The 25,772-nt window shown below is 33.1% G+C and overlaps 1 protein-coding gene across 4 annotated transcripts in view; it reads right to left on the reverse strand.

The window, feature by feature from the left end:
• EPHA5 (EPH receptor A5) overlaps positions 1-25,772 on the reverse strand; it is a 520,714-nt gene that overhangs the window by 46,496 nt on the left and 448,446 nt on the right. For 2 of the 4 annotated variants that reach the window (XM_069105316.1, XM_069105314.1), the window contains 4 exons: positions 21,096-21,161; positions 7,393-7,460; positions 5,760-5,885; positions 4,333-4,518 (listed from right to left, as the gene is read on the reverse strand). In XM_069105316.1, coding sequence (XP_068961417.1) covers positions 4,333-4,518; positions 5,760-5,885; positions 7,393-7,460; positions 21,096-21,161 — 446 coding nt within the window. The remainder of the gene's footprint in view (positions 1-4,332; positions 4,519-5,759; positions 5,886-7,392; positions 7,461-21,095; positions 21,162-25,772) is intronic. The other 2 variants (XM_069105317.1, XM_069105315.1) reach the window with 1 other exon arrangement.

Raw genomic sequence — 25,772 nt, forward strand, 5'->3', positions numbered from 1 at the left:
TGGAGATAAAGACAACTTAAAAGAGAGCAATATTGCTGATCAAGATTTTTTTTCCTTCCTCCTTCCCCCCAAATTGAGGATCATCTGCTTAACTTAGTGTAAGAGAATGAAGAGCTGACCATTAGCAGTGAGAAATAATTTTTCTTCCCTTCTTGTCTTTAGGAGAGACTTACTCCCATTGTTATTCAGTACAGTGAACAGATGGAGGTACTGCCTACTTTGAATCTTTTGTCCTTGAAACAGACATTCTAGGGGGTCATGTTGGGCCAGGAAAAGTAACTTGTTGCTACTGATGTGTAGCACCTGGCTGCCCCAGGAGACATAATAGAAGAGTTGAACTTGGATCTAGAACTACAAAAGTCAAAGACTATTGTGTGAAGGTGTAAAATACTTAGTGCCTTGTTTCAGCTATTTATTTTTTTAGCGTCTTTTTCAATTCAAGTTCCTTTTAAGCCTTGCCCATGATTTTATTAAGCCTTTGTTAAGAAACAGAAGTTGTGAACCTCTGAACTTGTTAGCCCCAGAAACTGTGAACCCCTGTTGCTGATGCAACAGGTAGGGGCAGAAGAGGGAGGAGCTTTATGACCATATATAAGGAGAAGCCCAATCTGAGAAAGAGCAGGACTGAGAAGAGAGCACTTGTGGTGGCATAATTTAGAAGGGGAATTTTGTGTGGCCAGGCACTCTGTTTATCCTGTTTGTGTTGATTTTTGTTTGTGATACTTTGTACAGAAGCCCTGGGACCTTACTTGAAGCCCTGAAAGTGGATTTTTTTGTTGTCTGTTTACAAAAGTCCTAGAGGAGGGATTCAGAGGTCCTGGGACTGCACTGACAATTTGTATTGATCTCTTGGACCTTGTTTGTGGGTCTCTGTTGATTTCACAGGTAGATAGTGAATTGATGATGGTGCCATCAATGTGCATGAATGTTGTTTTGGCTCTGTTAATTTGTCTTCCCAGAAACAGAAACTGTGAAGGACTTGAGGTGGACTGGACACTGCGAGCTTCAATATGGAACAGAAACTGGACAAGGAGATAGAAAAAGAGCTGGACAAGGAGCTGGATGAGGAGTTGAGAGCTGCCTACCTTTGAACCCAGGTGACAGTTGGGTAGATTCAGGTAGGAGCTGGACCCACCAAAGAGGAATCAAAGAATTTGGGAGACAGCCTTGAGTCAAAACAAAAAAGACCTCTCCTTGGGTACTTGATGCTGACTGAGAAGATCATGATTTACTCTGGCCTACAGGTGGAGAACTTTGATCTTTGTATTTTTTTGTCCCTTTAGGAGGCTTGCTCCTAAAGGATGATTAAGTTAAGGATATCTTTTGTTTAAAACTATGTGGCCACTTTGGTGAAAACTATGTGGCCACTTTAGTGATAACTTGTTATGTTATAACATTGTGAATGATGTACTTTGGTTTCTGTGAATGTTTTGCTTTAATTTCCTGCCAAATAAATATTATATGTAATATATTATGTAATCAGAATCTTAAAGCTATTCATAGTGTCAGTCCTCTGGAAAGCTTCTTGTGCTTGGCTTTACAGGAGGGGACTGACAAGTCCAGGTGTAGAATTAAAATGGCTTGGGAGAAGTCAAAAGACCTATACAATTCCATTGGCATCCCTTGCTATATCTTTTTGGTTTAACATCAAATCCACCAGGGGCCTAGCCCCTCAAGTTCTTATTTTAATTTTTCCTAACCTGGAAAGAGTGAGGGAAGAACTGTGTAACTGTCCCTCAAACACTCTAAGAAATAATGACAGGAGGGAATTTTAGGAAGATGACTGTGAAAAGTTCTTAATAGTTTCCTTCGCAATATGGTTACAGTCAATAAACAATATGAGTAAAGTGTTGATTGCCTGCATAATATACAGAACAATGGGCTGGGTAAAGAAATTTCCCAGGTAATATTTTAAGAGTTTGGAGTTCAGGCTTTTTGAAATTTTAAACTTAATACAACACCCCCGCCCCCCACCACATACCTCTATACATACAGGAAAATGCTCAGATAAGGGATAGTATAAGAAACTCTAAATCTATTTTGCAGCATTTGATTTTTAAAATGTCTATAATAGATATTAGATTTTACTTTAAAAATGCCCTGCCTGTCTGCAGTTCCTTATATTCTGTGCATTTACAGAAAATATTATAATGGTCCTCTTTTTTAATATTATTATTAGTAGCTCCATCTTCCTCTACTTATAATCATTCAAAACCAAGATAAAGAAAAAACAAATAAATAAAAACCTGTTCAATCCTAACAAATCCTGGTGATCCAGTCTAGGTTTTTGGAAATCTTATGGCTTGGTGAAGTAGCTACTATACAGAAATCTAGAATCTTCTATGCTTGTGCTCCAGAGAAACTTTGATAGGATCACTGGACTGATTGCTTGAGTACAATATCACCTGGTATAAAATTATATATTATGATAATAGTTTGCATTTATGTAGCACTTTAAGTTTTGGAAATCACTTTATAGATATTTTCTCATTTGATTTTCACAACGCCCTTTGGACATAAGTATTATTATTATTATTATTATTATTCCTGCTTACAGATGAAGCTTGAGGTAGGAAGAGTAATATATCCAGGGTGACAGAGGTACTAAGTATGTGAGGAAGAATTTGAAATCAGATCTTCATGATTCCAGAATCAGTGCTCTATCCATGGTGCTTTGCAAGTTGACTATTCTTTTTGTTTTTACTAATTTTTTAAAATGCTTTATTAACTTTTGATTTACATAATTCATTTCTGCCAGATTTTGAGTTACAAATTTTTCTCCCTGTTTTTTCCCCTACCCACCACCCCAAAATAGCAGTCCCACAGGATATCCCCTCCTCCAATCTGCTCTCTCCCATATTTTCTCCCATACCCCTTTTGACTTTTCCAGTGGATCTCTATTCCCCAGTGCCTGTATATCTTATTTCCCAATTACATGTAAAATAGTATTAATAATGGTGTATATATATATATTTAAAAATTTGATTTTAAAACTTTGAATTCCAGATTCATTCCCTTCCTTCCTTGTCACCCACCCATACTGGGAAGACAAGCAGTTCAGTATAGGTTGTACATGTGTGGATAATGCAAAACAATAACATAGAAGATATATTGTAAATGATTGACTATATTTCCCTCCCTCCTATCCCACCTCCCACTTGTTTATTCTATGCTTTGATCCCATCCCTTTTCTTTTTTTTTTTTATTAATTTGTTTGTTTCCTTTTAGTTTACAGGATTCAATTCCACAATTCCTTGAGTTTCACATTTTCTCCTCCTCCCTCCCCTCCCCCCCATGGTGGTTTATAGTCAAGTTTAGGATCTGTAAATACTTTCACATTATACATTAGTCAGGTTATAAGGACAGATTGTACCAGCTGGAATGAAAAATGGTAAAGAGGACATAAAACCAAATAAGAGAAGGAAAAAGATCAGGTATTTTGCTTCCACCTGGATAAAAACTTAGTTCTTTCTAGTTCTTTCTCTGGACAAGTTGCCTATTCTTCTCTATATAATAATTATTAAAAGATCTCCCCTGGATTTCTATATGCTTAAGGACATCAGCATAGTAGCTAATGTGGCATGCTACATCTGCTGTTAAAGCACCCAAAAACTATCTAGGATACCAAATAAACCCTGTTGTGGAATGTACCAGAGCCTCAGAATTTCAAAATAGATGGGAAGCACTGGATATCATCTTGTGGTCTCAAGACTACATAAAAAGTCTGAGACAAAATTGAACAGGTTGCTACTGATTTAAGGGAAATAATGAAGCCTGAGGGACATTTGTCACTGGGACATTTTCAGTCTTTTAAGGCTCCTGCTTTCCAGGGAGCTATTAAAATACCTCAATGGAGAAAATGAAAGAAAAAAAATACAGCTGACTATAAAAGGCTGCTTAAAGGTGGCATGGCACCTGTGGATATGACACTCATATTAGAACCATGTCCCTAGCCTTTGAGGATTGTGTTTCATTAGGATAAAGGGATGTGGGACTAGGACAAAGATAACATTAACACCATTTCTGCTTCTTATCATTCGCTGATTAATAGTTCTGTGAGGTTAGGTTATTATTGAATTTGCTAGTTTGTGCAATAGCCTTTAAAAGATCACCTTTACTTAAAAGCAAAGCTTATCTACAGATAAGCTCAAATTGCCCAGGAATCTTTGAAAACGGGAACACATCATTTCAAAATTACTTGGCATTAGATAATATTAATGTCACCTAGACCTGTTTTCCTTTTGTACTAAAAGCCACAACCTATCAGATAAAGTGAAAGAAAATCAGAGTTTAGTATTCAGAGGACATAATTAAGTAGAAGTAGGTACATACTTTTAGTCACAACACCTTCCAAATGGATGATGTTGGGATGATCAAACTGCCCCATGATACTTGCTTCCCCAAGGAAATCTCTCCGTTGTTTCTCAGTATAACCCACTTTAAGGGTTTTGATAGCCACAGGAAATTCTCTTTTTCCTGGTAATTTTAGACGCCCACTGCAGACTTCACCAAATTCACCTGGTAATGAAGATGAAGGAGATGGGGAAAACATTCATTTTGAGTCAAATGGCTCTAATTAGGACCAATTGATGAACAGACTGTTAAAATTATTGGATTTTATTTTTATCTATTAGCTTCAGAGATCCCTTCCAGTTCTAAATCTATGAGCCTATAACACTAAGTTTTATTCCTCTGCTAAAAGCCTCTTCTGATGTTTCATCATGGCCTATAACTGGCTGAGGGTATTTTTTAAGTCCATCTAGTGAAAATTAAACTCATACTTACCTGGACATTTTCCAAATACTGGTTCAGTAATGGACTGTATATTTCAACTTTTCTTGATTAACATGGAATAGGCTTCTTCCCATTAGACTGGTTGCCAAGTTTATGGGTTTTTTAATACTTAAACTGTGATATCTAATACTTAAGCTATGGATTTGTATATGAATACAGGTATAAAATTTCCTTCATTCTTCTTTTTCTTCTTCATCATCATCATCATCACCATCATTATCATCTCTTCCTCCTACAGCTGTTTTTTTAATATTTAAGCTGTGATCTATCTAATAGTTAAGCCGTGATAAATACTCAAAAAAGCAAATTTTTAAAAAATATAATATATAATTTGAGTACACTCATACTATGCTATATCTTACTGAATATAGATTTTATTTCTTGAGCCAGAAAAGGTAATTAAGAATGCTCATAAGGAGAAACATATCCAGATGAAGAAAATCAGAGAAAATAATAAAATGTAAAAGCCATGACTTTTTCATTCTTACAATCCAACTAACCTTGATTAGAACTATTAACAAAAAAAATTGTAGTAGTATATTTCCCTTCACCTGCCTCTCCTTTGTTTATTCAAGTGTTAGTGATAGAGGCTACTAAAATGATTCAAAGTCTATTGAATAAGGAAGAATGATTGGCAAAAATGAACAGCAAAAACAAAAGTCGTTGACCAATTAGATAATCAAAAATTGGCATTACATGGCTAAGATAACCAAATTAATGCTGTGACAAAAATTGAGTCATGAGGCTGTTAATTTTTTAATCCAAGAGGTTGACATATGTTGATTTACATGAGTTATATTTTTGAGCAATAGAAAAGAAGTAGCTTTGAAAATTTGATCTGTTATTTTACATTTGAGAAAACTAAATTTCATATATTTCAAAACAATTTCTGTGTTCCACTGCACTGATGAACAAAACATATATGCATAAATCCAAGATTTTATACTTAAATGGCATCATCATACCTGCTCCAATAACCCTTTCAATGGTAATGCATGAAGCTTCTATCTCCTTTGCAAATTCATGGACAGCCTGATTAGGGTCCTCATAGGTATGTGGATCAATATAAGTTCTTACTCCTGGCAGTTTAACTGTAAAAATAAATCAACATTAAAATAGAAATGATATTGATGGATGAGAAGGATTCCAAATTTCATTAATACATTACTATCCTCAAGTCCTAAATTATCAAAATCTTGTCTTCTAAGTTAATTTTAAAAAGTACTGCCATGGCACAAATTTTGTTTTTAGAATCAAATATATTAGAATAGGATAGCATAGTGTGTGGGTTTGTATATGTGTGCATATATGCATATATATGTGTGTATATATACATATACATACATACACACATAAAATTTCCTTCCCCTTTTTCTTCTGTATCATCATCATCATCTCCTTCTCTTCATCCCTTTCTTTTCTATTTTTTAAAATCTTTCCTTTCTTAATTGCATGAGACTCTAAGAAGTTAAAGAACTCAACAGGATCACTTTGTCAGCACTTGTTAGAGGTTAGATCTAGGTCTTTCTGATTCTCAGCCAAACTCTATACAAATGAATACACTCTCTCTCTCCCTCTCTCCCTCTCCCTCTCTCTCTCTCTCTCTCTCTCTCTCTCTCTCCTCTCTCTCTCTCTCTCTCTCTCTCTCTCTCTCTCTCTCTCTCTCTCTCTCTCTCTCTCTCTCTCTCTCTCTCTCTCTCACACACACACACACACACACACACACACACACTCCTTTTTATTGGGGGGGTATAGTTAAGGAAGTTAATTTTATCCAGGCATTTGACAACAAAACAGAAGAGAAATTTTAGTATTTCATTTACACACACAGTTACATATTGCCAAATTTGGGCATATACAATAAAAACTGAAAGTGAATCTTCCTTGGCGTTTGTGCAGGAGCACTTTTAGTAGAATCAGAAGCACCACATACTGTGCTTGGTATACATTTGTCTTGGTATGGTAGCTCAGAACATTTTGAAAATTCTAGACACATCACATTTCATGAGGCAACACTGGCATAGTTTTAATGAACCAGAGAGCATACATTCATTTTACATTTCTTTGTCAAATTATAATGCTTTAAATTTCTACAACCTTTTAAAATCATCCATGTCATTTGAGACTAAGTGGTCTATATGACCTGTTCCAGAAAATTCTTATCTAATACAAGAGAACAGCGAAATAAGATTAGGAGGGGGAAAAGACTTAATGAGGGAATACTGAAAGTTTTTTCTAATCCCATTTACACTCAATTTCCATAATTAATATGAGAGATTTTTTCTCCACTGAATTTATATAAATTAGAATTGACTTACAGACTTAGTTTGAAATGTGACATTTTTAATACCGTGTAAAGAGGATTTTATTGAAATTCCTGCAGTGTTCAAAATTTGTAGCAAAGGGATGCTCAAAATCTACCAATTACATTTCAATAAAAAATTACCATGTATAAATACTCTATTCTTCATAGAATACTTGATATAAAAGAAAAAACAACAGCAAACCTATCCTTTGGTTAATTATATTACTATACCTACCCAGAAATGTCAACTTAAATCAGAGAGAACTGTGGGGAAATTTGTACAATGTGCTTACTGTGCCCATTATGAAAATGCATTTTTTCCTCTTCTGGGTCTTGCTTTGCTTTGCTGTAGCCACACCTCCTGGAACAGAGTAAGCATCAATCAGTCACAGATGTCAATCTATTGAAGCAGTTCATTTACAATAAATAAGTACAGGAGAGAGAAAGAGAAAAAGTTTTGCCCTTTGGAAAATGTATCAAACCTCACATTTATAGCTTAACAAAAGAATAGTAAAATACTTTCACTGATTTAATACTATTCCTACCTCCCACTCTTAGTCCATAACTTCTTTAAATACTTTATTGAAACAATCAATCAAGATTATTTAATATATTTCATCTTTCATCCTCTCACTCTCAAGATATCTTCGCTTATTTTATTATGCTTTCCTCCTGTTTCTAAGGAAGACATGACTCTTTTTTCCATTCTAATCCTTTCTCCTATCTTGGGTCTTCCATGGTTTCCTCTTTCTTCTTAGACAATGGTAAATCAACAAAATCTTCCCTCTTTAATCACTAATCGTTCTCTCTCCATTGGTTCTTTCAAGTCTTCCATATTCTGAAAAGGGGGGAGGGGATCCTCAACTTTACTATCTGCTTCAGTACCATTTAATCATTTATAATTTTCCTTCTGGAAACCAATACTAAAAAGAACAAAAGAATTTTAGAGTCGACCAAATGCAACCAACACTCACTCTACATCATTTACATACTGAATCAAGATCCTTTGGATGAAATAATCACTCAAATGTATTGAAGATTTTTTAAAATGGTATATACAGCACCAGAACACTGCTCAGAAATATTTAACTAAAACAGTTTGGTCTGCCTTTCATAATGAAACTCCATCAAAATAATTAAACATTCCCAGTCCCTTCTTTCCCACCATTCCTTTCCTCAACTTCTTGTAAACTGAATTTTGCTCCTACTACTTTATTAAATTTTTCTAGAAAGACAGTATTTACATTTTTATTCCATATTCCATCTCAAATTCCCTCTTGCATTTGTTAATGTTGTCTCCCTGTCATGGGTATGCTGGAGTGAGCTCAAATTGGCTTAAGATTTGATTTTTAATTTTTTCATGGGAGTATTTACACCCCAGAAAGTTGTTAAACATTTACTAGAAAACCCCTGTCCTCATTCTCTTTCTTTCTTGATTGGAAAATTTCTCCCTTTGATTCCAGAAGAATCACTCTCTGGTTCTTCTCTTTCCTGTCTGAATAATCTCTAATCCCTCTGTCTTATATTATTTTCCCAACCACTAAAAGAAGGTGGATACTCCCCAAAGATTTGTCCTTAGGCCATTCCTCCTATATGTATATTCTTACTCTTTTTTTCCTCTTTGCGTCTCCTCTTGTATCCTCTCTCCTTCATGTTACTGTGCTCACTGCTCTTAATCTTTATGAAACAGTATTGATCACATGAGACCTTTGCTCAAAAATTTTCTGCCACCTAAATGTTTACTTAGTAAACTCCTTTATCTAATACTTAAGGTTTAATTTGTGTTGGTCCCAAATTTTGTTTCCATGTTTACTTCTCCCTGTCCCCCTTCCAAGATTTTAGATTCTATTTATACTAAAACACTGTTTGATCCACAGTTATGTCTACCATTGTTCTATACTTTTTCATCTGCAAAAAGGTTCTGTCCTATCTCCCCTACCCATAGATGACATCTTAAAATTCTACCCATTCAAACATGTGCTACAAAATCCATGGAGTTTCTCTTTATCCTCTACAATGTATGTAGTTTTTCTCTATGCTGAAGCTCCCATAAGATTTTGTAGCTTTCTTGACATTTATCATATTATACCTTGTTTTTGAATTCTTGGTTTATGTCTCATTTCACCCACTAGAACTTGGGCAGAAAACAAGTCTCATTTGTTTCAACAGCCACTTGCATAATACCTTGTGAAGCAGGTGCTAAATAATGTTTGCAGAATGAATGAATGAATGCATGAATGGATGATGTTTTCGGTTGTGTCCATACAATGATGAAAAATGTTTGGGGAAGGAAGGAGCACAGTCTGTCACACAAAGGCAAGAATAATGATACCTAAGAACCATATGAACATGACATTCAAACCACTGCTAGAAAAACAAAAAAATGTTATTTCATTTTTTGGCAATGTGCAAATAACAAAATTTTCACCAAATATATTTTCTGAGGTGATTGTATATTCTGAAATAGAAAATAGTCAATCTTTCATAGAGGATCAAAAATTGTTTTATCCTAATATTGATTTGAAGACATTTATCTTATACAGACTATGTCAAAAATGTATTCAAAGTGAGTATCTCTTGGTTTTATAGTTTGTACTTTAAAATATTTCTGCATTGTGATAATTCTTTCAAACTTTGCTATATTAATTATAAAATTTAAGAGAGACATGAATATAGTAAATATAGCATTCTTATTAAAGGCCTAATTTTATATTAAATAATAGTAAATTTTAATGGGAGTACTAAGAAGATAAAGAAAATATCAGATTTTCAAGCTGTACTATATTAACTAATTCATATTACTTGATTAAATAGTACTTAAAATGAATAAACTACTTACTATGAGTAAACTATAAGTTTAGCTAATTAATTCATTTCCTGCTCCTTGATGAAATTATACACAAATAGGATCATAGATTTAGAGCTGGAAAAGATCTTGATAGGACTCTGGTGTCCTACAACAACTCATTTACATCCCACTGATATTGTAATTCAGCGAAGAATTAGATAAGAATAGGAAAAAAAAACAATTATACCTTTTATACTGAAATCATGCTATGATTTATTAAAGCTAAGATTCAATATATTTTAATGAAATTCTTCTATCTTGTTAACTTTTTTTATTATTTCTTATTGTTGACTTCAGTTGATTCATTTGCCTTTAGAAATATTATGTAATAGATTTAGATCTGGAAGATTTTTTTGAAATCATCTAGGTCAAACTTTTTTTATATAGATAAGGAAACTTATGCTCATGGAAGACTGAAAGGTAAAAAGTGAGAGAGTCAAAGTTTGATCCAAAGACCCCTCTTGCACCACATTGAAAGGTTTATAAATGATATCCTCATTCTCAGTGAAAAATGTATTCTCTCTCATACACATAAATCACTCTATCTATATATATTTAATATATGTATATTGGATATAATATAATATATATAGTGTTCACATCCACATGCATACCAATATTTCCATATAACAACATTTGACATGCTTTCTGAGATCCAGGTGTTATTTAAAAGCACAAACCTAATACAAGGCATTCTTGAACAAATTATATAAATTTATACTGATTTAAAGCACACTTGTGCATGCACACACACACACAAATACACACAATTCTTATAGTTTACCTTCAAAAACAAATATCCCTTTCCCCCAAGAAACAGAATGTAAGGTTTCAGAACTATCCTGAAGTTATCTTTATCATTAAATGAGTCTAGTGAAAATTTAAATTGTATGCAAATTCCTCACATGAAAGTAGAAATAAAACTTTAAATCTCTTATAAAAATGATTTGGGAATACCTTTGTGCAGAGTGGATAACATTTTATTACCTAGGGTGAGATTCAGAAGGGCAATAGAATCGAGTTATTTTTGACTTATGGGCATCTCTGGAGCTCGATAACATATACGGCAGCATGTCACATTAACATATAAAATTAAGTTCTGAAACCCCCCAAAGCACCATTAAAACAAGCCTCAACAAGATACACCAAGTAAAACTGCAGCTGGCATGGACTTGCACTCAAATAGTGGTTCAGCATCACTAACAAAGCATTGCAGAAAACCTGTTCATTCAGTATTATCTTCTGTAACTGCTCCAGATGCATCATTTCAACCAATCAAATAGACAATAAATATGCCACTCTTGGCATAAATTATGTCCCCTGCCTTCTGGAACATTTTTTTTCTCAATGGAGAAGTAACATTTTCTACATTTTACTTCACATTTTTTTTTACTTTGAAATATTATACTAAAGATAACTAATTCATCTGGTTTTGAGGCTAAGCATCCAAAATTAATTTCTCACTAATTTTATCATTCAAAAGAATATATTGTTTTGGAAAAATTTGGAAAAGAGAAAATGTATCATATATAAATTAATATTCAATATGTTTAAAAATAATAATAATTTAAAAGATCTAGGTCTATGACATTCATCATTACTGGAAAATGTTTATGAACAATTCAGAATTCATCAAAATTTTCATTACTCTAGAACAGTGGTTGTTACATTATGATCTGGTGATACCCATTTATCTTCAAAATCTTTTCAAGAGGTCCATAAATTCAAAACTTTTATTATAAAAATAGTATTATAATATTAACACATATTAAATAGTGTAATTTCTAATATGATAAAAAATCAATAGACAGAATGCAAATAATTTTTAAAAATTGGAAAGGATATTCATACATTTTAAGAATGTAAAGGATCCTGAGACCAAAAGGAGACATGAAAGACACAGAGAGATGGAGACAGAGAGACAGAGACAGAGAGAGATTGATCATTTGCAATTTTTCATCTTACATGAAATTACAAAAAATAAAATCACTATACCAAGATGTGGCAGAACTCATAAGAATCTATTAAAAGTGCTTTGTTAATTCCTGGAATTAAATTTGAGATTTCTGGATAATATGATATCATTATATACATGAGATAGGACTAGCAATTTACTCAATAACATTAAAAGAGGGAATGAATGAGCAACAGGAATGAATTTAAGGTGGATTATTCTCTAAAGAGTAAAAGTTTTCATTGATAGAATTGAAGATTTTTTTCACATTATCTTTTTTTTGGGGGGGGCGGGATTCTTCCTTTTTAATTCTCTGAAAAAAAATAGAAAATACATTGCTAGACATTGCAATAAGCACCTCTTCTTTAAATCTCTGTTTTACTGCTTTGCTACATAATATCCATTACTCTGTTTTACTTTAAAGAGAAAATATTCTAAAGGAAACTAATTTTCAGGAAATAGTGAAGCTTATATATTTCTCTTCTAGCAAAATGAGAACTCTGGGCAACTTTAGACTTTGGAAAAAAACACATTAATGGGAATATACACACTTATGTTTTGACAGAATAATGGCTCCAGCCATTGCATAAAAGCATGGTTAAATATGTCTATTGCTGAAATCCTGAAAAAGGATCAGTTACAGCTTTCTTGGAAATGGTTTGGCTCTTCAAATTCAAGGATTTGCCATCACTGAACAAAGGAGGTTTTGAATTATATGTTGACAGTCTTGACCACAAGAAATGGAATGGCAAAAAAAAAAAATTGATTAATAGTGGCTATTGGGGGCAGTAGAGGATTCCTCATTATGCATGCATATAGCAAATACAGAAAACATGGGATTATATATTATTTTGCACTTACTTCCTTTAATAAAATGCAACAATCTGCAGGTTGATACAGTGAATATGGATGGTTAGTTGTCTTGAAAGCAAATATTATGGGTATGGGTCAGATTATTGCTATTCATAAAATGAAGTTACTACTGTCCCTGCTGACTCCAAAGGGATTTTGAACTCCTAAGAGATAGAGCGAGGTAAAGAGAAGCTACAATTACTATATGATGTCTCTTTCATAGGTCTAAAAGGAATTAAAGCTTTCTCTAGTGGGATATGTCTTTTTATTTGAATTAGGGAAAAATACAAAGAATAAGGTAATCATTTACTTCTTGCAAACTCCTGAATATAATGGAGCTTAATCACTCATCAATGAAAAACACTGATCAATGTAAAGAGTAAAAAGAGAAGTTACAGGCTATTATGTTAAAGAGATTACATTTTATTTTCACCTTTTCACTTCCTCAATATCCTGTCAAAATTATCTTTTAAAAAAATCTAAAGTAATTCCCCTCCAAAAATAAATTTGTTAAATTTGGATTTCATGAATTAAGAATTTGCTTAAAGAATAGATTTGTATGAACTTGAAAGTAAAATGGTACAATACTTAATTTATTAGTTTCTATAAACTATACTCTTGTATTAGATTTTTGACATCTGAAAACAATGTATAATATATGATAAAAATGCATCTCTGCAAATATTTGTTAGCAAATTTATAATTTCCATTTAAATATTTAATAGTAGCTTCATTTTATTTTTATCACCTCAGTAGTAATTAATATATAATATAGTTTCTGCCTCATTCCATAGAAATATATATATATGGTTTCAAAACAATGCATGGCTACATTTTTACAAAATAATCCACCTAAAATTTAGTATTCTATTCACATCCAACAACCCTTCACATCTGCCTGCCACAAAACACTTTAAAATGAGAGTCTAGAATTATTACAAGGGGATGGCTTTAGTCTTTGTGCCTCCCAGGTTTCCCAACTGTATAAAGGGGGATAATATTCCCACCTACCTCTCAGGCAAACTTCTTGTGAGGATAAATGAGATAATGTCTGCAAAAGGTTGGCTGAAAGAAAGAGGCAGTAGTTAAAACTGCTTATATCAAAATTCAGGAAATCTGGGCATTATTAAAAATGTGTAAAGATTATTAATAGAAACTACCATCTAATATAATTTGTGTTTCAACGTGTTTTGTGATTTCTTTTCAAAGTTTTTTTTTGTTTAGCAGTAACAGCACAATGAGAAAAACTAGAATCATTATTTTTGTTCATTGATGAAAAGAGTCAGTTATATAAAAAAAAATCATTTGACTTGTTTAAGGTCACAGAGTAAGTGAATGATCAGTCTCATTTGAAAACTGAGTGCATCTGAATTTCTAGGCTGATGTTCAGCATACTGAACTCCATTTCCCTTACCACTTGAGCCTCTCTAAGGAAGCAGGAAAAGGCATGAAAACACAGAAACTAATGAGTCAAGGTAATAGGTCGACGTATGCTTGAATTCAATGTAAGCATATTTAAAGTATGGCAAAAATGGTAATTTGGGGAATATGGGATTTTGAAAAGCCCTTTTCTTTTTCAATGTTCTAGCTATACATTTGCAGACATAATACAAACATGTTTTAATGAGTATAAATATTATTATATTTTCAGGAAAAGAGGTTTGTAATATGAATGTAGGAAAGTCTATTCTGGGAAAAAAATGTTGATTACATTGAAAATAACATATCTAAGTTCTGATGTTCAAATCTTTGATTTAAGAATTGAACAAACAAGTTATATTCTCTCACTTAAAGTTTATTGTGAAAATGCACATTACAGTTTCCCCACATAAGTTGTGAAAATTTGGGGTGTTTCTTGTGCTGAAAACAGTTATCATTTGTAAAGGTTGCATTATTTTATCAGAAGACAAAATCTCTCTATCGTTCATAACAATCAGAGTATTCGAAACTCAACAGATCTTATCAGAAGAGCTAATATTGCCTCTTCTAAATGATCTCCTTATCCTCAATGGCACAGTGAGGACAATATGTTCAATATTCAACTAATATGAACATCATCACCTTTAGGGGAAAATCTTTTAAACAGAAAAGCATGAAATATTGTAAGGTATAATCCCTGACATCATCAACAATGAAGTGGTGAGCTGAAAGTAGGAGTTTTGGAGTAGGTTGATGAGGTCTAATTATCTTTTCCCCCCATCAGTGTTATTATTTTGGATGGGATTGTGCCCAGAACACTTCTGAGATAATAAATTTCAATTATACAGGCCAGGCCAGGCCAGTATTCACGAGCTTACTGATAACCAGCAACAATAATATTGCAACAAGGTACATATTTTCATTTTTAAAAAGACCTATCCTTAAAATGACAATGTATGGATATTCTGAAGAACTTGATGTTATTCAGTTCAATTCTTTGGTCCTATGTGGCAAGACTGGATTGTCTTGAAGCTAACAGTACAAAGTATCCTATGGAGAAGTGGTGTATATTCTTGAAAATCTATGAAGAACCATATTTACCATAAACTACTACTTCCTTCTGCCTATGTTAAGATTAAGCCTCACATGGCCTTGAAGCCACAGGTCCCCCACCCCTGTACTGAGTCATATTTGAAACATACTTTAAAGACTATTGAAAGTATAGAGAGAGTCAAAGAGGTAAAGTGTGGAACCTAGAAGAGAGCATGTTTCTAGATGATTATAATAAGATCATTGAGCAAGACTTGGATAAGACCATAGAGGTCATAAAGTCCATTTTCATGTGAGGAAACTGAGGCAAAAAAAGATTGACTTGCTCAGAGTAACTCAGGAGGTATCAGAGGCAAGACAGGATTTGAACTCAGGTCTTCTTTATTCCAAGTCCAATGATTTATCATTTTTAAATTTATGAGTCTTTCATAGTGAGCAGGTAAAATACATGAATGTATGCATATTTATATCTCTATATAGATAGATCATTTTTTATTTTTGGTGAAGGAGAGAAAGAGAACTCACAACTGAAAGATTTATAATTCACATATGAAATCAATATCATAAAATCAATAGCCTATATTATACAACTCCACCATCATTCCACACTACAATTTTTCATACTGTGTTCTAGATCTGCATTCAAGGTGGAGTTGGTAAAGACTTCTAAAAGTATCTCTTAAATCAATTATGTGGCATTATAATGATGCAATACAATGCCTTAAATAGTGATTACAATACTACATCAAAAAATTTAAAGAAGAAGCTTTTAATATTAATATTACCCCAAAACACAGACAGAAGTGCCATTTTAGCAGGGTCAGGAAGATGGTAAAATTGCATGTTCTCTATATATATTTCAATTAAAAATTAGCAAGAATTCTGGGTTAAAAATCCATGATTTTTTTTACTATCTCTTTTTAGATTTAGCTAAACACTTTCCTTAAAGCTGAAAGGAAAAAAATGGAGATCATTTAGTCCAAATCTCTTCATTTCACATATTAATTAACAATAAGAATCAGAACAAAAGAACAACAGCGACAATAGTGGCAGTATGAGAAAGGAAAGGGTTTCTTTTTCATGGTCATACATTAAACAAATGGCAAAACGTGTACTATAAGCCAACTCCCAGAATGGATGCTCAGTCCCATGGAAAGATCAGGACTTTCTTCTTGCTTGGCTTAATCCACTCAGCTTGAAATTCTAGTCTGGGGCTGGAGTTTGATTGGTCTGTGAGTGATTACATGCTAGATCAGGTTTCACAGCCAACAATCTCAGACACATTTTGAAGCACATTTTGTTATCTATCCACCTGCCATACATGTACAACTGTGTATACTACAACTAGGTTATTTCTTCCTCTTGCTCTGGCAATAGTAATTAAATATAAAATACCATTACCTCTGAAAAGGCATGACAAAGACTTTTCCATGGCTCTAATCACAACCCCTGTTTTAATATGAAGTATAAAAACTAAAATAATAGGAAAGGGAACATGGTCTTGTTTACCAACACAAACAAAATCATCTTCCTTCTAATTTCTTAAGGTAGCATTTTATAAAAACAAAAACAATATTATTTTCAAAAGACTTAGATATACTTAAACTTTAATAATAATAGCCCGCATGCTTTAGTTTTCTTCCCCATAAGAATAGAAGCTCCCAGAGGGCAAGGACTATGTCCCATGTCTTTTTATCTATGGGATCTAGCAGAGTGCATGATTTATATGTTTAATAATTGCATTTCATTAATTCATCCATCACAATTCTGGATGCTGCTCTCTTATTTATTGGAAGTTAGTCTTACTAAGAACTGTGGAAATGAACCAAAGTGTATTCGGGTCTCAATTATTTAAATTCATAGGACTATTTCCCTACAATGACCGGAGTCCAGAGCCTTTAGTATGATGTCCTTGGGTTGTTAAACTGCAAAATCATTCTTCCCATGGTGATCTGACAACAGCAGTACCAGTTGCGCTTCCCCCCCCCCTTTTTTTCTCTAGGTCCATCTGGAATCCATTTTTTTTTTTTTGCCATACTTCCCATAGATTCACCAGAATTACAATGGAAATGACGCAGTCACTTTCTCTGGTCATTGAAACTGTTGAAGAAGATTCCCCAGCTATTTCTATACATACTACTATAACCCAGAATCAGCCTCAAAAATATTCCTTCTTGGTGCCCACAAGATTATATTAAGTAAGAAGAGGAAGTTTTTATGTATGCTGGCAAAACACTGTGGTAAAATTTTACTGTTCATATAATTTAAGTTCCTTTTTCTATTTAACCATTTTTAAGTTTCAGTAGTTGCATTTCATAGTTCAAGGGTAGAGTTTTGCCCACAAAAGCTGTCTGACAATAAAGCATCTCCTAACAAAGCCCTATTTCTCCCTTGCCTGTTTCACTGATACTAAATCAAGTGACACTAGGAAAATGGAGGAATTGGAGTTGTAATCCTCCATTAAAGGCCATTCATAAATCTGAGGAAACAAAGTGTTCCTTGTGCTTGGAGAGTTATCAAGGTAGCCTTGGGTTCTGAAGAGCTACAGGGTAGTTTTGAGACAACAAGGTTCTAAAGAGAAGGACCAGTGCTTTTCAAATAATGTTCCCTAATACTCTTAAATACCACAGCGTGTTCTAGAATTATTGTGAATAAACAACTCGGTTGCTCACATTATCACAGCTGAATATTTCTGCTTGTTTTATTATTTTTCAGTTCCCATAATAGATATGAATACTAATGGAGTAACTTTTAGGAAATTCCCAACACGTTATTAAAGCAACATTTTGAAAATGGATTTCTGTGATTGAGAAGATGACTCTATTCACCAAAGCAAAAGATTCAGTTATTAATGTAGGTTTTTATGAAAGACAGTATTTTCAAAGGGCTTAGATTTGCTTATGTTTTCATAAAATAATATTATTGGTTTTCTATTTCTTCATCTTTTAAGTTGACTTAGTCTTATACAGTCATTATCATAGCATGCCTATTTTTGGACAGTTTTTTCTCTTTGTTTTTTTTTCCCTTTGATAATTTGGAAGACTTCAAATGGTAGTCCAGAAAACAGATGAACAATTTAAAGTCTTATTATTTTCCACAATTTATTTTATGTGGGTTTTTCTCCATTCTAAGTAATTATAAGTGGAATTAAATATCGATTTTAACAATGATCAACTTTTATCTTACAAGAAATCCATTTTATATTTTTCCTTTTTAAGCAATCAGGGATAAGTAACTTGCTCAAGGTTACATGGCCAGTTATTTCTGGGTGTGGTGCTAAGTATCTGAGCCCGGATTCGATCCCCAGCTCATCCCGACACTGGAGCTGGTGCTCTTACTCGCTGTGCTTCCTGGCTGCCCAAGAAATCCATTCTAAATGATTTCTTTGGGCCATTCACACATCTTCACACTGTTTAGTCTTTAAGACATGAAAATTATTTTCTCCTCTCTATTAAATTTGGGTTGACATTTTGAGAAACCATCCAGTGATGATAAAGCAATCTTTATAATACAAGTTGGCCATAACTGGCCATAACCGTTATTTTCATAATTAGCCTAATTCACCTTTCAAGTGCTGATCTGGTACATATTATCTATTAATTGATTTCTTCAGATTTATGTTGAGAAGATATTTGTCTCTATCGTGTCTCCACTATTTAGTGCTGTGTAAGCTTCTTGACAACAGAAAGTATTTCAAATTTGCCTTTGTATTTTCAAAGCTAACCATTGTGCTTGGCAGATTTTTTTTTAACTAAACCTTTCATTTCACCAGTGGGAGTTCCTGGTGGGGATCTTTCATTTTTAAAGCTGATCAGTGACTTCTTTACAATTTGTAGTTTTAGAGAATTGACTTTGAGAAATGAGGGAGTAGGTAACTTGCCAATGGCTCCAGGATGTGTCAGAGGTGGGGCTTGTCTATCCACTTACTATGTCAATATTGCACTTAAAAAGAAAAAAAAACAGTTTGATTGAGTAGGACATTGCATTAGCCATGATGCACAATTTAGTTACTAGTCTCTATGTATTCAAATATTTTTAAAGTCACAGAAGGAATTAAGCAACAAAGATCACAGCTTTCCATATTGGAAAAAAATAGGAAGATTTAGGAATTCAGATCTTTATGATTCGTCGCTGACCCTCCACATTTTAGAAGAGACATAAAAGCATATTAAATAGTTAAATGTGTACTATCCATTTAACTTTACGTTGAAGATTTTTACAATTGAAATAATTTCTACACTATGACCTCAGGAACACCCTCCAACTTTGGTTGAAATTCAGTGTTTTCTTTATTTCTCATTGTAAATGATTCACCTGCTTATGGAGATACACACTTTTGAAATCACTTAAATTCTGATTATTTAGTACTAACCCAGAAAGCAGCTTATTAAAAAATTGTTATGGTATTCCTAGAATTCCATGAAATATATTTCAGATTTCAACTTTGATCATATTTTGACTAAAAAGATTAACCCTATATAAAAATAAAAAAAATATACCTATCAACTAAAACAAGTGAGTCAGTAGCAGTTTTGGTGGTTGCAAAATATTTATGTATGACTTGGTTCAAACACATAGGGGCTACACAAATATAAGAAAAGCAATATAGAATGTCAGTTGCATGGTTCTTTCTGAAGGAATGATAAAGTCAATTCAACATGAGAGCAGTAATATGATGCTTTCAGATATGATATGACTTTTGCTCCACAGAAATCATGGCAAATGTAGAATGGATGAGAAATCACTTCGATTATCATTGGTTGATCCTTTTATTTTTCCTTTATCCCCACCCCATATCCAATCATTTGATAAAATCTATTCATCTCTCCTTAACAAATCTCACACTCATCATGATCTCTCCAGTCGCATGGTCACCAGACTAGGTCGGACCCTCATCACCTCTCACCTGGTTTATTCCAACAGCTTTTTAATCGATTTCATTATGTCAAGTCTCTCCCATCACTAATCTATTCTCCAGAGAAGTACTGAACTGATATTCCTAAAGCACAAGTCAGACACTATATTACCTGGTCGAGAATGATTAGTGGTTCCCTACTTCTAGAATAAAATGAAAACTTCTCTGTGTAGATCTTAAAATTTTTTAAAATCTTGTTCTAACCTTTTAAAACTGATTTCACATTAGTACCATCATCTATAAATTCCTTATTTGTTGCCATACTGGGCAAATTGTTGTTTGCCCAATATGGCATTCTAAATCTCATCTCTGCACACTTACTCAGATTTTCTCCCATATATGGAAAGTTCATCTCCCCTTTTCTCCACTATTTCTTTGAATCACTAGTTTCCTTCAGGCCTCATCTCAACTGTCTCTATTTACATGAAATTTATTCCCAATTCATCTAGTTAATAATATATCCCCTTCTCTTCTTCCCCAAAGAAAGCAACATCAAAATAATTATACTTTTCCCTCAAAACAACTCTCTCTCTCTCTCTCTCTCTCTCTCTCTCTCTCTCAATATTTTCCTCCTTTGTATTCCCAATACCTAGTAGAGCATATTGTACATTATGTTTAAAAAAGATAATTGAAAGAATAAATTATAAACTAGTACCACTATGACAGCTTTGATATATAGATAGAGATATTTGGTTCTGTTCTTATATATAGTATTTTCATATATACACATACATGTATGCACATATAAATATATACATATATGTCTAGGATGATTTATTACAGAACCTTTTATTGTGTCACTTTGGGGGCACCATCTTCATTTTAGCGAAACAATATTGTTTTACATTGAGCCATCTTTAGCTAATAAGATGCACTACTATAGGGAACATGAGTGGGAAAAGAAAATGTATACTGCAAGTAAAACAAAGGAGTGAAAAATCTCAAGGGGAGCACTAACCATATTAGGCTTGGATGGGCAACAGCGCACAGGGAAGAAGCCCTGTCACAGTCACATTCACAGCAACTGAAAAGGAAAAAAAAAGAGCCCAAGATAAGGCATGGATCCCACTATGTGTAACTTTTCATTTGTCAATTTTTTTTTTGAAGATTTGATCCTAAATGTATGGAAATATGTGGAATCAAAGGTTTGCTTCAGCAACTAGTCCATGTGAATGAACTTGAGAGAGGGTTGGGCATGGAGACAGGAAGACCTGAATTCAAATTACTTACTAACCATCTGACCTTAGTTAAGTCACTTAACCCCTCTTTGTCTTTGTCACCTCATGTATAAAATGGGGACAAAAATAGCCCCTTCCTCATCGGATTGTTTTGAGAATCAAATGTGATAACACATGTAAAGTATCTGTAAACCTTAAAGTGCTATATAAATGCTAACCCACATGTATATTTGAGACTTTAAGGGTACTTTTGCATTTATTTAATTTATTTTGGTGAGAGTTAAAAATTTTTAAAAATAAAATTATTAAAAATAATAATAATATTTCAAAATTTGCCAAACTTATATATAAGTTTATTTTTATTGTTGTATTATTATTATAGAATGAAATTTTGAAATGAAAATGATATTTGGATTTTACTTCTAAATCTCTTTCATGCATATCTCTTTTTTTCCTCTTTCATAGTAAATGAAGAGAGCTACAGAATGAGGAAGATGACTTCATCACAGGACATATTATTCTTTCATTTTTAGTATCAGTTGTACTGTGAATGATATGGTGGCTGTCATAGAAAAATGGAATAGGTTGATTACCCTAGTCAATGTCTACTTATTCTTCTTACTTCCATTGGAGAGTTTATTATAGTTCTGACCAAAGGAAAAAAAAATCTCTCTTCAAATAAGGTGCCAAATATTTTTTTCCTATGGCAAGGTTTAGATTGTCAAATTTCTATTATGTCAAACTATCAAAAGTCTTCATTTTTAGTGTTTAGAAATAGCTCCCTATATCATTAACTTGACAATAGCTGTCAAATTGGTATGATAATGCTGATAATACTGTCATTTGAACTATTTAATTATACTCTTAAAATTTCTTGTTTATAGTTTGTAAACTAACTATATTATACCACAAAACAAAAATAAATTTTATCCTGGAACCTACTCACATAATCAAAAAATCTAAATGGAGTCCAAATTAATGATACTTTTGCAGTGAGATACTCAGGAAATTATTTTTCTACTTACACTTAAATATGAATGTCTTGAATGTTCCTGGTACATAAGGTACAAATAATTAAACTATGCTGTGAAGATATATTATATAGTCCATTTCTCTCTTTCATCTACCTAAGATCATGCATCTCACATTGAGGAGAATGATCAGTCTAAAGTGGGGATGTACACTTTTATAATCTTTGACTCACATTGAAGTAGGGGAGGTGGTGATGACCTTAATTAAGACAACTTTTCTTCCAGATTTTTCTGGGCTATAGCCAATATCGATTTTATTTATATCACCAAATGCAGAGTGTACAATATCTTGAGAGTAATATATTTTCTTAATACAATCCCAATAGATGTATATCTATACACATAATACTAATTTGACCAATTCTGCTTTCTAGTGTAAACATAATTATCATAGAACCTTATAATTGGAAGGGACATTTAACACCATCTAGTACAACCTCTTCATTAAGCAGATAAGCAAACTAAGACCCAGAAAGGAGAAAATGCTTGCCAAGGTCATATAGGGATGTTAGAGCTCAGTAAGAACTTGAAGGTAGGTCCTCTAATTCAAGAATGGTGTTCTTTACATTATATCATGTTGATTTCCTTATTAACACATTATAAGCAAATCCTACCATAACATTGTCAAATCTCAGTCTAGCATAATTCTAACAGTCTACCATTTACTCATCCATGCTAAAATAATATTTATATAATTTCTATTCTAAGCACTGAGAAAGATACCATATGAAGCACATGTTCTAATATTCCATAATGTCTTCTTAATAGATGCTAAAATATATACAGAATGTACTTGAGCTAAAAATATAAAAAGATAAAAGATTATTTTGTTTAGTTTGGTCAGAACTAGATTAAAGTTATTGTATACACTAATGAGTAAGGTGTGGTGCTTGGGCTTTAATATTTACTTGGACATGCTTACTTCACAAGTTTGTCTTAAGGAAAATAGCTTTATAAACCATAAAGCAGAAGGTCAGTGCTAATTTTATATGTCTATCTTTTCTCTAATCACACTTCCAGTATTATCTTCAAAGACTGCTCTAACATTACTTAATCTCTTGTTCTGCTAAACTGTTGGGAGTTCATATTATCTGTTGCATGTGTTAGATATAGTTATTAATAAAAAAGGAACTACTTTTTCTCCAGAACTAGCTTGTAAATTCATTAAAATTAAGGATTAATCTTTATATTAGGGCAAATAGGTCATTAAAATGAATTTCAGGAAAAATCACATAATTTATTTTACTATCAATAGTAATAGTAATTGAAATGGTCAGTAAAAATTTAGAAAAGGAAGCAGAAATCAGAAAGAATTACCATGGTTTCAGAAAAAGCAAATCATAGCAAACAACCACATTTAGTCTTTTATCAAAAAAATCTTTTATGAAAGGTATTAGACTGGTTTGTAAATCAAGAAAATGCTATAGATGTGTTATCTAATTTCTTAAAGCACAGATTTTTTAAAATTCTTTTTTTAATTATAAATTTTCTCTCTACCATTGTCTCTCTCCTATACATCAAGAAGGCAAGAAAAGCAAAACCCACTACAAGTATGTATTGTCATACACAAAATTGTGAACTAGCCATGTTCTCAAAGTAAAAGGGAAAAAAGTATAATATATATACACATATATACACACACATATATGCATATATGTATAAGAATGTATGTATTTGAATCTGTCCTCAGAAGTCCATCAATTCTCTAATTAGAAGTGGATAGCATGTGCCATTTTGAATCTTTGACACTGTAGTTGGTCATTGTTTTGCAGTTATTGAATTATTATTTTCAATTAAATTTTCTTAATAATATTTATAATTGTATATTATAATCCTGGTTGTGCTCATTTTGCACTCTTCCTGTCCATATAAGTCTTCCCAGGTTTTTCTGAAGCAATACCCTTCATAATTTGCTACAGAATAAAAATATTCCATCATAACTTGGCTAAAGAGAGAACAGCATATGCATTTAAAAGTAAATAGATTTCAAATTTATAAACAAATGAGAGGGTGAGGGGATGAGATAAGGTGAGACAGAGGTGTCTAGAGCATTGGGATAAAAAGAAAATAAATATAATTGGAAAGCTCTAAAAGTCTACTAAATTCAGATAGAAACAAGAGGGTAAGAGGTACATGTGTGGGGTAAAAGAGGATAAGAAAGGGATCTTTGGAGGGGTTGTGTGGCATCCCGATCAGTGAAAGCCATAACAAGGCCACAGCGGCCAGTACAAGATCTGGTGTGTCTGGACATCTACGCAACAGCATTGACTTCTTTCTTTGGTATCAAACTTGCCATACTATTTGGGGTGAAGGACCATGAATATTCATGGGAATCCAAAATTCAAGGGAGTTTTGAACCCTACAGGTGGGTAGGTTAAGTAATAGTAGGACAGGGTAGGTGGTAGAAGTAAATAGATGAGTCAGGAGGGATAGGAAATAAGGGATTCACACAAACATAAAATAAAGATCAGGAGTAGAATTTTTTTTTTTTTTAAGCAATTGGGGTTAAGTAACTTGCTCAAGGTTACACGGTCAGTTATTTCTGGGTGTGGTGCTGAGGAGCCTGGGATTCGATCTCCAGGTCATCCCAACACTGAAGCCGGTGTTCTTACTCGCTGAGCCACCTGGCCACCCCTAAGCAAATGGGGTTAAGTAACTTGCTCAAGGTTACACGGCCAGGTGTTTCTGGGTGGGTGCTAAGTGTCTGAGCCCGGGATTCGATCTCCAGGTCTTCTCAACACTGGAGCCGATGCTCTTACTTGCTGTGCTACCTGGCCGCCCCAAGGAGTAGAATTTAAAAGGAAAAAAAAAAGCAGGAGGTGTGATCACGATCTCACATAAATATAAAACTAAAATAGATTTAATCAAAAGAGAAAAATAGGGATACCACATTACATGTCAGTCATATTAATTAATATGTTTAGACTATTTTAAGTAACTTTGCAGTATAACATTGGAATATTGCTGTGGTGTAGGAAATGATGAGTTAGTGAACTTAGAAAAATATGAAGGAAGATGTTATCTACCCTCTGAGAAACAGAGGACAAACAAGTACACTACAGTCTTACAAAGATGCATATGAATGTATGTATATTTTCATATATGAGCATGACTATAGATATCTATATCTGTGTATGGGCATGTATGTATATATACAGATTTTTGAATGTATCTATGTAAATATATGTGTATGTGTATGTCTATACTGTATACATACAAACACATACACACAAGCATATACATGTATGTACATATATGCATATAAGCATATATGCATGTATATCTAATTGTAGCCTTCTTAGGAGAGGAAAGGGGAAAAATAACAAAGTAAAGGGTACAGATCAGAGAACACTTTCAAGGAAGCCAACAGAGACATCTCTGAACACAATGTGTAGTATTTATTATATAGACTTTCTTGAAATAGAA

The sequence above is a fragment of the Petaurus breviceps genome, unplaced genomic scaffold (assembly GCF_028583685.1).
Source record: "Petaurus breviceps papuanus isolate PSGF00001 unplaced genomic scaffold, PetGlider_PUasm1.0 76, whole genome shotgun sequence".
Classification (NCBI taxonomy): domain Eukaryota; kingdom Metazoa; phylum Chordata; class Mammalia; order Diprotodontia; family Petauridae; genus Petaurus; species Petaurus breviceps.